General features: G+C 41.4%; 2 protein-coding genes across 3 annotated transcripts in view; one reads left to right on the top strand and one right to left on the bottom strand.

The window, feature by feature from the left end:
- Positions 1 to 6730, bottom strand: part of LOC143275603 (ankyrin repeat and SOCS box protein 16-like) — a 16278-nt gene extending 9548 nt beyond the window's left edge. Inside the window, exons 1-4 of the mRNA XM_076579829.1 lie at positions 6643 to 6730; positions 4593 to 4810; positions 1422 to 1720; positions 38 to 132 (exon numbers count right to left, since the gene is read on the bottom strand). Of these exons, the coding sequence (XP_076435944.1) occupies positions 38 to 132; positions 1422 to 1720; positions 4593 to 4810; positions 6643 to 6645 (615 nt within the window). The 5' untranslated portion in view covers positions 6646 to 6730. The remainder of the gene's footprint in view (positions 1 to 37; positions 133 to 1421; positions 1721 to 4592; positions 4811 to 6642) is intronic.
- A 27-nt stretch (positions 6731 to 6757) lies between these two features.
- The window catches only part of LOC143275642 (ras-related protein Rab6), a 34126-nt gene continuing 25883 nt past the window's right edge, over positions 6758 to 15000 (top strand). For both annotated transcript variants that reach the window (XM_076579894.1, XM_076579893.1), the window contains exons 1-5: positions 6758 to 6961; positions 10719 to 10777; positions 11383 to 11436; positions 13091 to 13196; positions 14134 to 14245. In XM_076579894.1, the coding sequence (XP_076436009.1) occupies positions 6892 to 6961; positions 10719 to 10777; positions 11383 to 11436; positions 13091 to 13196; positions 14134 to 14245 (401 nt within the window). In that variant the 5' untranslated portion in view covers positions 6758 to 6891. The remainder of the gene's footprint in view (positions 6962 to 10718; positions 10778 to 11382; positions 11437 to 13090; positions 13197 to 14133; positions 14246 to 15000) is intronic.

The raw sequence follows: 15000 nt of genomic DNA, 5'->3' as shown, positions 1-15000 counted from the left end.
AGGGGAGGAAGGGGGGAGGGGGACTAAGAAACACTACCTGCAAGGCTGTCATCCCTCTGTTGTTCTTCACCTCCAGGTCAGCCCCTGCCTCCACTAATGCCATCACAGCACCCATCTTGTGTGTGGAGCACTCTGCACACATTGTACTGTATCGTGGTTCGTACCATGCTGTACTGTGTTGTATTGTATTGTATTCTACTGTACGGTCCTGTACTGTATTGTATCGTATTGTATTGCACTGTATTGTATTGTATCGTGTTGTACTGTGTCATACTGCATTGTACCTGTGTTGTATTGTGCTGTCTTGCTTTGTATTGTATTGTATTGTACTCCAGTCTCCCTCTCATTCACATATACAAACACACACTAAATAACATAACAAAAGAATTCAAAAGACACCTAACATTCTCTCTCTCTCACACACACACACAAATAAGTACTAAAAGAAATTTTTAAAAGACATGCCATTCACATACACATACACAAAAATCAAATAATAAGACAAAAACTTCAAAAGACATGTCACATTCACTCTCTCTCTCTCACACACACACACACACAAAATAATGAAATTCAGAAGACACATCACATTCTCTCTCTCACACACATAAAAAAAAAAGATATGTCACATTCTCTCTCTCTCTTACACACACACACACATACACACACAAATCAGACATATCACTCTCTCTCTCTCTCTTATAAAAAAAATGGAAAACCAGCGAACAGTGAACAGTATGATCACGTGCGTGCCTTTGTGCGTGTCATGTAGACGCAAAAAAATCAACGGACATACTGGCGGAGGCAAGACATGCCATTAGCAGCGTGTTCCCGCTGTAGTCCACGACGTTGACTTTGACGATGGCGCCATATTGCAGACAAAAACAATAAACCATATAAACAAAAAATTCAAGAAACATCACATTCTTTCTTCCTCTCTCTCACACACAAACACACATTAAAAAAAATAAAACTTCTTCTTCTTTGTTCGTGGGCTGCAACTCCCACGTTCACTCGTATATACACGAGTGGGCTTTTACGTGTATGACCGTTTTTACCCCACCATGTAGGCAGCCATACTCCGCTTTCGGGGGTGTGCATGCTGGGTATGTACTTGTTTCCATAACCCACCGAACGCTGACATGGATTACAGGATCTTTACGTGCGTATTTGATCTTTTGCTTGTGTATACACACGAAGGGGGTTCAGGCACTGGCAGGTCTGCACATATGTTGACCTGGGAGATCGGAAAAATCTCCACCCTTTAACCCACCAGGCGCCATCACTGAGATTCGAACCCGGGACCCTCAGATTGAAAGTCCAACGCTTTAACCATTCGGCTACTGCGCCTGTCTACGTATGTAATGATTTCTTCGGCTATTGCGCCCTGTCAAAAAAATAAAACAAAAACAGACACACACTGGTGGAGAAGAGGCAGGCCATGAGCGGTGTGTTCCCGCTGGAGTCCACGTCGTTGACGTTGGCGCCGTATTGCAGCAGCAGCCTCACCCCCTCCTTGCAGCCTTGCAGCGCCACCATGAACAGACAGCTCCGGTTGTGACAGCCCTGCTTGATGCCCACCACCTCCCGCACCCTCTCCCCCACGTGCTGCAGCAGAACCTCCGCCGTGTCCAGGAACTCCGAACACAGACAGTAGTGGAGGGGCATCTGACCCCACTTGTCCCGAATCTCCACCATGGCGCCCGCCTCCAGGAGAACTCTGCACAGGAAAGAAATCATTACATACGTAGACGGGCGCCATAGCCAAATGGTTAAAGCGTTGGACTTTCGATCTGAGGGTCCCGGGTTCGAATCACAGTGACGGCGCCTGGTGGGTAAAGGGTGGAGATTTTTATGATCTCTCAGGTCAACATATGTGCAGACCTGCCAGTGCCTGAACCCCCTTCGTGTGTATACGCAAGCATAAGATCAAATACGCACGTTAAAAATCCTGTAATCCATGTCAGCGTTCGGTGGGTTATAGAAACAAGAACATACCCAGCATGCACACCCTCAAAAGCGGAGTATGGCTGCCTACATGGCGGGGTAAAAACGGTCATACACGTAAAAAGCCCACTCGCGTATACGAGTGAACGTGGGTGTTGAAGCCCACGAATGCAGAAGAAGAAGAAGAATCATTACATACGTAGTCTCAATCCAGGATGATTGAAGAAGTGGTTAGTTGCTTAGTCTTTTGTAAAGGACTAGGACTCAAACCAGATGGAAAATTTGCACTCGCTCTTAGTGCTGCAGCCTTGGGGAAGGGGGGGGGGGGGGGGCTAGTTGGCCTTTGGAAACCATTCCAACACTGACTGTCCTAAAACCCTCTTGGCCAAGAGAGTGGGGGTGTAACTTGGGCAAGACACTCTCCACTATAATCAAATTCTAGCTGAGATAGTCGGGACAGCAGTTACCTCCTCTGCTGTTCTGACAGTCATAGTCGAACATGACTGACTATCATACATAGTTGTTTATCTCAGTGCAAAGCACCTGAGTTATCAATGCAAGAAATCATTGCTCAGGTAATTGTGTGATCCAGGATGATTAAAGAGGTGGTTAGTTGTTTTGAGAGGTGGTTAGTAGTTGACCTCAGTGCAAAGTACCTGGTTATCATCGCAAAATATCAGTGGACAGGTAACTGTAACCAAGGACGATTTTAAGAGGTGGTTAGTTGTTTACGAGGTGTTTTTTTGTTTTTTGTTGTTTGTTGTTGTTTTTTTGCTGCCCCATCATCTGCACCGTTTCAGTGGCATTAATCCCACGCTGCTCATTTAGATTTTCCCCATACAGGGCCACACTCGGGTTTGTCCATCACAGTTCCAGCGTCGGCAGTCCGCAAGGAACCATCGATGTTAGGTCGCCAGAAGGCCACACACCAGAGGAGACCCTGCACTGCTGCTGAGTCACTTCAGTGGTGTTCAGTGGTACCCGTTCTGATTCAACGTACTTAGGACACCATCTAATAAGCCCCCTACTAACAACAATAATGCCTTAGTTGCGGAGCCAGACTGAGTGAGGTTCCCTCAAACAACAGCCCCCCATGAATCTGCCAACACTGAAGACACTAACAGGACTCAACCCAAGCACAGAAGTGGAGGGGTATCGAAACTGAGGTCACCATGAGAGCAGGGCATGAAAGGCCACCAGACTTTGAGACTGTTTTGTTTATTGATGATGATGAAGGATGATGAGGATCACGATGTTGCTACAGAGGTCCATTTTGGTTTGGGACTGCGTGACAAGGCTGTAATCTACGCTTCCTGTCATAATGATATCCCGGCATCAACCAGGCCCAAGAGATACAGACACTTGTAGTGTTGGTCAGGTAATTAGAGCAACACACTCAAAGACGCATCCTTGAAGTGGATGACACTCGACTGTGTGGTCCCAGTCTCCCCATTTAAGCCTACAGTACACTCAACTCTGGGTAGGAGCCGGCCACGGGCCAAAAAACCCACCTCCGCTGGGATTCAAACCCGCATCCTCCGAGCCGTGTCCTTGACGCTAACCACTTTGCCACGGCGGCTCGTTAAGAGGTGGTAAGTTGTTTGGAAAGAAATCAGTGCAAAGGTAATTGTAAATCCAGGATGATTTAAGAGGTGGTTAGTTGTTTTAAGAGGTGGTTAGTTGTTTACCTCAGTGCAAAGTATCTGGTTATCAATGCAAGAAATTACTACACAGGTAATCAAAATCCAGGTTCATTTAAGAGGTGATAACTTGTCTTAAGAGAGGTGGTTAATTGTTCACCTCATGTGCAAAGTACCTGGTAATCATCGCAAGAAATCAGAGCACAGGAAATTGTAATCTAGGACAATTTATGAGGTAGTTAATTGTTCACCTCAGTGCACAGACAATTGTAATCCAGGACGATTTATGAAGTGGCTTGTTGTAAATCAGTGCACAGGTAATTGTGATCCAGGACGATTTCTGAGGTAGGCAGTTGTAAATCAATGAACAGATAATCATAATCCAGGAAGATTTATGAGGTAGGTAGTTGTAAATCAGTGCACAAGTAATTGTAATCCAGGACGATTTATGAAGTGGTTTGCTGTAAATCAGTGCACAGGTAATTGTGATCCAGGATGATTTAGCTTAAGAGGTGGTTAGTTGCTTACCTAAGTAGTAAGCTAGTGCAAAGTACCTTGTTATCATTGCAAGAAAAAAAAGGCACAGGTAACTGTGATCCAGGACTATTTAAGAGGTGGTTAGTTGTTCACCTCAGTGCGAAGTACCTGGTTATCATCGCAAGAAATCAAGGCACAGGTAATTGTGATCCAGGATGATTTAAGAGGTGGTAAATTGTTGACCTGAGTGCCAAGTACCTTGTTATCAATGTAAGAAATCAGTGAACAGGTAACTGCAATCTTGGATGAGTTAAGAGGTTGTTAGCTGTTTTACGAGATGGTTAGTTGTTAACCTTAGTGGAAAGTATTTTGCTATCATCACAAGAAATCAGTGCACAGGTAACTGTAATCCAGGATGATATAAGAGGTGGTTAGTTGTTCACCTCAATGCAAAGTACCTAGTAACCATCACAAGAATTCAGGGCACAGGTTGTCTAATCCAGGATGATTTAAGTGCTATTAACGTACCTGACACAGTCAGTGAATCCTTTGCCACACGCTATGTGCAGGATCGACTTGGAATTGGAGTTGTACTGATCCCCATAGGTCTCATCAGGATTAGCCCCTAGTGCTAAGACCTGCCGCAAAGTGTCCACATCATTGGCACTGACCGCACTGTGTAAACTCTCTGAGTACTCGTATGCTTTTGCTAAATTCACTCTGGGGAAGCCTGTGGAAGCTGACGCCTGGTAACAGAAATGAAAATGTTTTTAACAATTTTCATACAAGCAAAACCATGAGTGACTTTGTGACAGTGACAACTTTTTTTCTTCTTCTTCTTTTTTTTTTTTTTTTTTTTTTGCCACATCATCTGCACCATTTCAATGGCAGTACTCCCACACTGCTCATTCTGAATCTTACATACACAGCCACACCCAGGCTTGTCTGTCAAAGTCCCAGCATTGGCAGTCCACAGTCCATCAATGTTATATCACCAGGAGTCCGTGCACCAGAGGAGACCCTGCACTGCTGCCAAGTTGCTTTGGTGGTGTTCAGTAGTGCCTGTTCTGATTTAACATACTTAAGACATCACCTACTAAGCCCCCTACTGATGACAATAATGTCTTAGTCGAGGAGCCAGACTGAGTAAGCATCCCCCCCACCCCCCCTACCCCACGGCCAGTCACAACTCTTTCTATGGTTCATCCTCTGCCTACATCTATGACCACTCAGGCAACTGTGCTGCTCCATAGACTCTCATATTCTGTCTCACCCCATGATAAAAACTTAAATTAAAAAAAAAAAAAAATTACGGTGCTCTAAAGTATGGAATTCTCTACATTGTAAGTCTGATATGGGTCATTTAGAAACAGCCCCAGCTTTTAAAAAAAAGCTCTAATAACATATCTTTTCCAGCATAAACACAGTACAAGGAGATGCAATTGAAAATCCCCACTCAAGTGATCACAACGTATCAGTAACAGGGGCAGCTTGGTTCTCCCCCATACTTATACTCCCCTGGCCCAATACTACCCCTTTTCGATTTCTGTGCTAAATAGTGTGTGTGTGTGTGTGTGTGTGTGTGTGTGTGTGTTTGTGTATGTGTGTGTGTGTGTGTTGACACATGTGAGGGGGTCATAAAAGTTGGGAAGCCTGTGTTGGACTGACAGCATTGCAGATTGTACAGGAAAACCATTTGCAGAGACCCAGGCTAGGATACAAAGCCAGCAGACCTGGAGGATTCTGCAGGTGAACAGTTTTTTCTGACCCAAAGGCGCCCCAATGACTTTTCAGAGTTGAGGGAGAAAAAAAAGATATGATCAGATCAGGTTAAGATTCAACTTTATTGTCTGTAAATGCACATAATTTTGTCTTTTAGATCGAGTACATATTGAACACATAAAGCACAATCAGTGAATCACTTCCACTTAACGACCAACATCAGTATGCTCATGAAAATTATTGTGTTGTGGGAGGTTGCTGTTGGGTGCAATTTTGCTAGGCTACCGAGGGATGTTCTGATAGGGGTGATGTGGCGCAGTCCACTGGGGGCATGGGGGGCGGGGAGTGGGGGGGGGGGGGGGTACCTAAACAGAGGTATTGGAGGGTAGTGGGGACAGGGGGGTTAGTCTACCCTGTTGTGTCACTGGCAGGAGGCGAGTCTAGACTTGAAGCAGTCCAGCGACTCGCCTGTGACAACCTCCTGGGGCAGTGTATTCCAATCCGTGATGGTACGGGGTGAGAAAGACGTATGTCTGTACTGCGTCCTGCAGGCTGGTATGTCGTAGTTGCAGGTGTTGTTTTTCCTGGAGCTCAGCCTGCTGTCTGACGGTGTTGGCTGGTAGACTGAGCTGATGGAGATGAGACCATGGCGGAACTTGTAAAACATCCCCAGGCGATATTTTCTCCGTCTGACTTGTAGAGGGTACCGGTTGATGGAGCTAAGGATGGCGCTGACACAAGACGTCTGTCGATGGCCATTAACAAAATGAAATAGATAAATAAAGAAGAATGGGATCAAATTGCGAAAAAAGTCTAATACATAGTTCTGAGGGTTAACCATTCATCGGTGATTTACCATTCTGCAGCTTTTGCGAGTCCACCAACACTTCTGCCGTAGCGCGTGCAACTTTCGATGTGCTTGACACAATCAAAACATGGCATTTCCGGCGAAGTGCGCATGCCGAGTCAAAACGAGGGTCCGAACGTGGCGACTATTTATCCAGAAACCTCATTAGGCATTTGACACACAAAATCGTGAATCTTCTGGATTACTAGACCTTCGGAGTAAGCCATTCTCAAAGCAGCGAATAACTAAAAACACAAAATGACATCTTCAGGTGAATTTGGGAATCCATTGAGGAAGTTCAAGCTTGTTTTCCTTGGTGAACAGAGTGGTAAGTACCCAAAAGTGGTATGTCACGTCATTTCATTTCTATGTGTAGGATTTTGGGTTCCGAGATCTTTCTCAATTTTTGTTCGAGGATTTGTTTCCTGTTTCTTGAATTGCAAGTCTTTTGTATTGAAGATGGAAATTTACTGTCCATAAATCGTTATTTGGTTGAATGGGCCAGAGAAATCTGCTTTGTGGCGAGTCTGGGATGTTCACTTGACTTGTGTCAGTGAACCCAGTCTGCAACTGTCTGAATGAATCACCAGTCTTTGCTGCGTCAAAAAACACCATTTTTGGTTGGCCTAACAGTAGATCATTTATTGCGATTTGTTTATATTACGAGCAAGAAATGATTAGAAAAAGGCAAAGTTGAAATGATTTGCTAATGAGTACTTATTCTGATAATAAGGCATGTGAGCATTACCAGCCATGACTGGGCACTTGCCCCTCCCACTGACAAGTGACATGGGATGATTTATTTTGAGTCCTATGCTTACTGTTACACTGTTAGCCCAGACATTATATTTTGTATAAAATGGTGATCGATAACCAGGTAGACGGTGATGACAGAACCTGTATTGTCTGCCAGAATGTTCTCAAGTTAGGCATATTGTGACTGTGAATGACTCCCTGTACAATGTAGGAACAGTAAGATAGATCTATCTGTATATGTATTTGCTGAAATTAGAGACAATAATTATGTTTTGAGTGCCTGTCAGTAACCCTGCAGTATCTCAAGAGTCCAAGTGAACTTCCAAAAGGTTATTCAAATTTCAGATGTGTTATAATAAATCATTAGTTGATACTGATATGTCATTGTTGACATTATATTATCATTTTATGACACACTCTAAATACGAGGTAAACAAACAAAAAAGAGTAGTAAATGTTTTGGTGTCATATACTGTACCATGTCAAACTGATGCAAACTAGGCCTATTGGTTTGCTCTGCTTGGCCAAAGAGTAGTAAATGTTTTTGTTTTTTTAAATGTAATATACATGGTTTCTGATTTTGTTTAAAGGTGCAGAGAGTAACAAATTACATTACAATTATGTATTACTATTAATTTATGTTTTCATTATATTGTATGGTCTGTTCAGTGATCTGTTGTTATAATTTACTAACTTAGCTGCATGAGTTTTTGATACTGTTAGTATATAATTACATTGTTTCTTTAAACTTCATAAACTAAATTATGCACCTTAAACAATTAAAGTTTAAACAAGTAGAAGTACTGTTATCAGTTTTAGTGACTGGGTGAGACAAAGGCGCACAACTGAGTTCATTCTATCTGGGTTTATCTTTAATTTATAACTGAGTTCATTGTTACCATATACAAGCAGATTTATGGGAAGTATTAATCAGTCTTGTTTGGACTTGGAGTGTCTTTTCTTTTGCTTCAGAGTAACTTACTAACCACTTCACTGCTGGGTGGTAGTTAAATATTCCTCTCTCTGCCTCAGTTTTATAATTAGAATACTTCCCATCCATTTTTGTGTGTTTTTGTTAATTTTAGTGAAGTCTTTGAATCGTTCGTACTTTGACTGTGTTAGTGTTACCAGTTATCAACTGATTAATCAATTGAATGTCTTAAATTTGAACACCACCTGGAACTTAGGGAGGTTTATCACTAATATCAGGGTTCGAATTTAGCGGTTGTTCAGGGCGCCAATGCTACAAAAAGTTGCTCGGGCACCCAAATTTTCTGTCGAGGGTGCCCAGTTGGCACTCAAAACTTGATAGAGGCGAAAGAAAATTAATTAAAAAAGACACACCAAGAAAGCAAGCTCAAATGTGGTCGATGGAAATGTAAAATGTTGTCTGTATCTTTGTGTGTGTGCGATTGGATGTCGATGTTCATGGCGTGTTAGGGATGAATGATGTTTCCCATCTTCAGTTTTAAAAGACTGACTCCCAAGACAGAGATGAAAGCTCAGGATGATAAAAAGAATAAACAGCAGGAGTATGAATCAAATTGCCAGCGCATGTACATTGAAGCCTGGCAGAAAGACTTTCCTTGGCACATTTTACATCTTATTATGCTGGCACCTAAACCACAATAGGGCACTCAAATTTTTTGTCCAGAGGGCCTGACTGGTACTTTAAAAAAAAAGGGTTAAATCCGAACCCTGTTTATTATAGTTTTTCACACATTTTAAATGAATTGAGTTTTTGACTCTCTTCCTGTCAAGCAATCCACATCTATTGACCTAGAGATAACTGGCATACAACTTGTAGAGAGCCTTATCCTTTCAAGTGTTATCATCAGCTATTCTTTCATTGTTTCTGAAATACTTTGAATATATAAATATATGAATTTATGTATTGTCTTGACTCTTGTTTTTACATAATTGAAAAGAACTGGTCCAACAACAGGAAAGTTTATGGAAACTGTCTCTTTATCTGTTATAGTCATGATAATTTGGTGGTGTTGTTGGTTTTTTTGTTTTTTGTGGTTATTTTTGTTGTTTTTGTTTGTTGTTTTTTTTTAAAGATAAAAGTGCATTGTAGCAACAGTGCTGTACTCCTCTCCCATTTTGTAATTTCCTACCAATTTTGGCCTGAACCAAAACACAAAGACAAAACCCAAAAAACAAACAAACAAACAAACAACATATAAATCAAACTGCATTCAAAGCAAAAATGTCTGTGTGAAGGAAGTTATTGTGGAGGAAGGCTGCTATCACAGTCACAGTTTATCCCATTGTAAGTCAACTTTTACCAAGATTCTTTTAGTTTTAGTCCTTCCTCTTACTATCACAGTCACCTTGTCAAGTTCTACCTCCATCCTGCCATGATGGATGGTGGGCAAGGCATGGCCAAGCCCACCAGCACGTTCACTCGCAGCTTTGTTTCACTACCAGGAAGAGAACTGAAGGATGAGATTGATGAGGATGAGGACTGACTGCAGTCGTTTGACACAAAGTGGATCGGTGGCCTAGTACTGCTGTAGTAGTAACTTGTCTGCTTTGGAAGTGAGAGGGAATCTGAGCATACGGGATTGTATAGCACACTTGACAGAATTTTTCCTACCCTCCACAAGACCTTGAGTGCTGGTCTGAATGCTAGTCATTCAGATGAGATGATAAAGTTAAAATGAGGTGTGGTTTGTAGCATGCACTTAGCACACATGAAACAACCCATGGCAACCAGACTTGTCCCTGGCAAAATTTTGCTGTAAAATCCACTCTTGTAAGTGTTTTGATAAAGTCATAAACTATAAATTATAATGATATTAATAGTCTTTGGAAAGAGTATCCCTTTATTTTGTGACATAGGTCCATTAGCTGTGCTTTTAATTATACATTATGCCAGAAAGTGAGAAACATTGATAACATGATACACAGAGAAACAAAAGAAAAGCACAGTGCTTTTAACTAGTTCAATGGATACATATTTATGATATCACACCACATGATCTGATTCAGATGTTGGGTTTTTTATCGTTCATGGTTCTTTAGCTGTACAATATCAGCTTAATGTTTCGACCCATTTCCATTTCAGAGTAATTCTGCTCCCTATCCTCCAACCCCTTTTTTTGTTTTTTAATAAATATATACTGTAAGTGTAAGTGCATATATATGCAAAGTAAGACATCATTTGGAAATTTGGAACAGTATGTACTTAAAACCAATAAAAGTGGAAAAAGTAATGTTTGTCCTAAAACCACTTACAAAATATATTATATTATTATAATAATCATCATGAATTGATGGAATACACAACATAACATGATTTTTTATCTTTGTTTATTTTTCAGTTGGAAAGACCTCACTCATTACTCGATTCATGTACGACAGCTTTGACAACACTTATCAGGTGAGTATCATCAGTGTGTGTCATTCACTGTGGGTGTGTGTATGACTTTTTTTCTTTTTTTTTTTAATCTGCACTGGCCCCCTTGTCTTTTCTTCCTAATCATTTGTGTGCCCATGAGTACATGCGAGTGTACATGAGTGTGTGCTTACACAGCTTATAACTCCCTGTCTGCTCCCCCATTTCACTCATTTTCAATTATTACACATTAAGAATGATTAAACTGAGAGCTGTGTTGTTTAAAATGAAAGTTAGTATACATGTGAATGTTCAAAATTATCAGTGTGATTGTTCTTCATTTTGACCATCTCAAAGAACAGAGACTGATTCTGATCTACATAATTGAAACGAGATTTTTCTCCCGAGTGCCCTTTTGTTTGTCTGTGGAAAGTAATGTTCATCTTTTGATTGTGCGCTAGATGATATGTTCCCATTGAATCTGTTTCAATGTAGTACAGATATATAGTATGTGTGCATAATTTAGAAATACCTGTAACTAATAGCTTTATGTGCACATGTTTACAAAGTCTATTTCATCTTTGAGCATATATTGTTTTTCTTAATGTGTGTATAGATCTGTATATTTATCTACGTTTTTTTTTCTCCAGGCAACCATTGGGATTGATTTCCTCTCCAAAACCATGTATCTTGAAGACAGAACGGTAAGTTGTAAAGTTATCCTTTGGCATCTACTAGAATAGAGCACAATTTTAGAAACAATGCAGCATTTGCTGAATGATTGTTAAAAAAAATTAATAGTTGAAACGTCATACATACGCTATCCAGGGCTCCCATTAGCGTCTGGTGCACTAGAATCCAAGATCACCCCCTTCGTGTTCTTTTTTTTGTGTGAGATTCACTCTTATATTTTTCATTTTGTGGTTTTGAAACCATCCAGTGATCATTCAGATTTGGTTTGTGACTTTATGTCTGTTGACAGATTCGGCTGCAGTTATGGGACACATTGACTTTGTTTCTGTTGACATATTCGGCTGCAGTTATGGGACACATTGACTCTTTGTTGACATATTCAGTTGCAGTTGTGGGACACATACACTTTGTTTCTGTTGACAGATTCAGCTGCAGTTATTAGACACATTGACTGTTTCTGTTGACAGATTTGGCTGCAGTTATGGGACACATTGACTCTTTGTTGACATATTCGGTTGCAGTTGTGGGACACATTTTGTTTCTGTTGACAGATTCGGCTACAGTTGTGGGACACATACACTTTGTTTCTGTTGACAGATTCAGCTGCAGTTATTAGACATATTGACTGTTTCTGTTGACATATTCGGCTGCAGTCATGGGACACATTGACTTTGTTTCTGTTGACATATTCGGCTGCAGCTATGGGACACATTGACTTTGTTTCTGTTGACATATTCGGCTGCAGCTATGGGACACATTGACTTTGTTTCTGTTGACATATTCGGCTGCAGTTATGGGACACATTGACTCTTTGTTGACATATTCAGTTGCAGTTGTGGGACACATACACTTTGTTTCTGTTGACAGATTCAGCTGCAGTTATTAGACACATTGACTGTTTCTGTTGACAGATTCAGCTGCAGTTATGGGACACATTAACTGTTTCTGTTGACAGATTTGGCTGCAATTATGGGACACATTGACTCTTTGTTGACAGATTCGGCTGCAGTTATGGGACACATTGACTTTGTTTCTGTTGACATATTCGGCTGCAGTTATGGGACACATTGACTCTTTGTTGACATATATATATTCAGTTGCAGTTGTGGGACACATACACTTTGTTTCTGTTGACAGATTCAGCTGCAGTTATTAGACACATTGACTGTTTCTGTTGACAGATTTGGCTGCAGTTATGGGACACATTGACTTTGTTTCTGTTGACAGATTCAGCTGCAGTTATGGGACACATTAACTGTTTCTGTTGACAGATTTGGCTGCATTTATGGGACACATTGACTCTTTGTTGACATATTCGGTTGCAGTTGTGGGACACATTTTGTTTCTGTTGACAGATTCGGCTACAGTTGTGGGACACATACACTTTGTTTCTGTTGACAGATTCGGCTACAGTTATGGGACACATTTACTCTTTTTTGACATATTCGGTTGCAGTTGTGGGACACATTTTGTTTCTGTTGACAGATTCGGCTACAGTTGTGGGACACATACACTTTGTTTCTGTTGACAGATTCGGCTACAGTTATGGGACACATTGACTTTGTTTCTGTTGACAGATTTGGCTGCAGTTGTGGGACACATTGACGGTTTCTGTTGACAGATTCAGCTGCAGTTATGGGACACATTGACTGTTTCTGTTGACAGATTCGGCTGCAGTTATGGGACACAGCGGGACAGGAACGTTTCCGCAGCCTCATTCCCAGCTACATACGAGATTCCTCCGTCGCTGTGGTCGTCTATGATATCACAAGTAAGTGGAGGTCTGCATAAATTAAATGCTTGAACTTAGTTGAAGTTGGTGTGTTGTGTATGTGAGCTGTTCTGTTTCTTTCTTTATGAAAAAAAAATAAAATAAAATAAAAAAGTGTGTGTGTGTGTGTGTACATTGGGGGTGGGAGGGGGATGGGAAACAGAGAAAGTAACAGGAAAATTGACAGGTGAAAACGACGGGCGCAATAGCCGAGTGGTTAAAGCATTGGACTGTCAATCTGATGGTCCCAGGTTCGAATCACGGTGACGGCGCCTGGTGGGTGAAGGGTGGAGATTTTTACGATCACCCAGGTCAACATATGTGCAGACCTGCTAGTGCCTGAACCCCCTTCGTGTGTATATGCAAGCAGTAGATCAAATACGCACATTAAAGATGCTGTAATCCATGTCAGCGTTCGGTGGGTTATGGAAACAATAACATATCCAGCATGCACACCCCCGAAAACGGAGTATGGCTGCCTACATGGCGGGGTAAAAACGGTCATACACATAAAAGCCCACTCGTGTGCATACGAGTGAACGTGGGAGTTGCAGCCCACGAACAAAGAAGAAGAAGAAGACAGGTGAAAACAACGAAGGTTTGGACTGACTGTGAGTAAAGTGTGTGTTATGAAAAAATCCCTATAGTATAAGTGTAAAGCATGCTTATAAGCCCCCCCATCCCCCCAATACCAGTTGGAATTTGTGATTCAGACATGCAGAAGTTTGTCAGAGTAACCAACATTTAATCAAAACATCTTTATGGGACAAATACATGTTTGGTGGAAACTGGTCAGTGAGTTTTTGGAAGACCAAGTGTCTAGTTGGTCTTTGTTTGAGGAGGGAGGTGGTGGGGGGTGGGGGGGCTGCTGCTGCTGTTGTAGTTACTGTGTTGTTTTCGTGTGTTGAGTGTTGTTGTTTGGGTTTTTTTTTTGCAGATGCCAATTCCTTTCACCAGACCTCCAAGTGGATCGACGACGTGCGGACAGAGCGTGGCAGTGATGTGATAATCATGTTGGTTGGGAACAAAACAGACCTGTCAGACAAAAGGTGAGTCGTCCGCTTCCTCTGCTCTCTCTCTCTTTCTTTGTTTTGGAGGTGTGTTTTTGTTGTTGTTGTTTTTTAATGACAGATAATTATTACACTTTACGCATGTTCATACTTTGAAAGTACAAATGTACAAAAATACATACTTGAGCAAGCTCACACATCCCTAATACATTGTGCATGTATGTACATGCATGCCCGCAAACATAAGACAAGCCAATTGATGTTCATGTATACATACATTCCTGCATACATACAGATACAGATGTACAGAGAAAACAGCAAGAAAAGAACAGAGAAACACACACACACACACACACACACACACACACACACAGAAGCAAAGAGTGGATGCTTCTCAAAGGTTGTGAATTCATTCAAAATAATCCATTTCATTGAAGATTTCCCTAAACAGGTTATTGAGCGCATCATTGTATAAGCCACATCCCCTAATTTATTTTTTATTTGGGAATTTATTCACTTATAAGCTGCAGTTGTTTATAAGTCAACAAATTAATGATCATGGATTCACTCACTCCAAATTTATGGGCAGCAGTTTGCTTTCCCTTTTCAGTGGCCATTTCAATCGCCTCAGTTAGATAGCTGCATTGTAAGCAGTGCATCATGATTCTGGCATGATGGAAGTTGTCTGAGCAAGGGCGTTCAACTGAATGTTTCATGTTGCATAAAGGCCATTGTATAAAAATTTGGAGGGAAAAAACGTGATCAATTAAAACTAGCACATTTTTACAGTGAGT

This window comes from Babylonia areolata, chromosome 30 (genome assembly GCF_041734735.1).
Source record: "Babylonia areolata isolate BAREFJ2019XMU chromosome 30, ASM4173473v1, whole genome shotgun sequence".
Lineage (NCBI taxonomy): Eukaryota > Metazoa > Mollusca > Gastropoda > Neogastropoda > Buccinidae > Babylonia > Babylonia areolata.
The sequence above is the reverse complement of the archived record's forward strand: the minus strand, read 5'-3'. Positions and strand labels throughout refer to the sequence as shown.